Source organism: Bison bison, unplaced genomic scaffold (genome assembly GCF_000754665.1).
Source record: "Bison bison bison isolate TAMUID 2011002044 unplaced genomic scaffold, Bison_UMD1.0 scf7180017864519, whole genome shotgun sequence".
NCBI classification, from domain to species: Eukaryota; Metazoa; Chordata; class Mammalia; order Artiodactyla; family Bovidae; genus Bison; species Bison bison.
Genome location: NW_011495072.1, coordinates 1,870,201 through 1,870,517, shown reverse-complemented (window position 1 = coordinate 1,870,517; position 317 = coordinate 1,870,201). Strand labels below are relative to the sequence as shown.

The 317-nt window shown below is 62.1% G+C and overlaps 1 protein-coding gene across 1 annotated transcript in view; it reads left to right on the top strand.

Annotated features, from left to right (window-relative positions):
* Window positions 1-317, top strand: part of RNF187 (ring finger protein 187) — a 15,162-nt gene that overhangs the window by 14,201 nt on the left and 644 nt on the right. Inside the window, exon 4 of the mRNA XM_010831014.1 lies at window positions 5-276. Coding sequence (XP_010829316.1) covers window positions 5-276 — 272 coding nt within the window. The remainder of the gene's footprint in view (window positions 1-4; window positions 277-317) is intronic.

Sequence of the window (317 nt, the reverse complement as noted above, 5' to 3'; positions counted from 1 at the left end):
GGAGGGTGCCCTGTCCCTCTTCTCATCACCAGAGTGCGCCCTGTTCCCCCTCCGTATTCTCTGGATGGCGCCCTGGCCCCCAATCTCCATCTTCCAGACGGTGTCCTAGCTGCCCTCCCCATACCCCAGTTAGTGCCCTGTCCCCTTTCCTTCCTCTGGGGCCTAGTACCCGTTCTCCCATCCCAGGACGGGACCTTGTTTCCCCCGTTCCCTAACCCCAGAGGTTGCGCTCTCCGCACTCCCCTGTCTGGAAGGTATCCTGTCCCCCTTTCCCACGCCTGAACGGGTCACTTTCTCCTCTTCTCCCTCCACCTCCC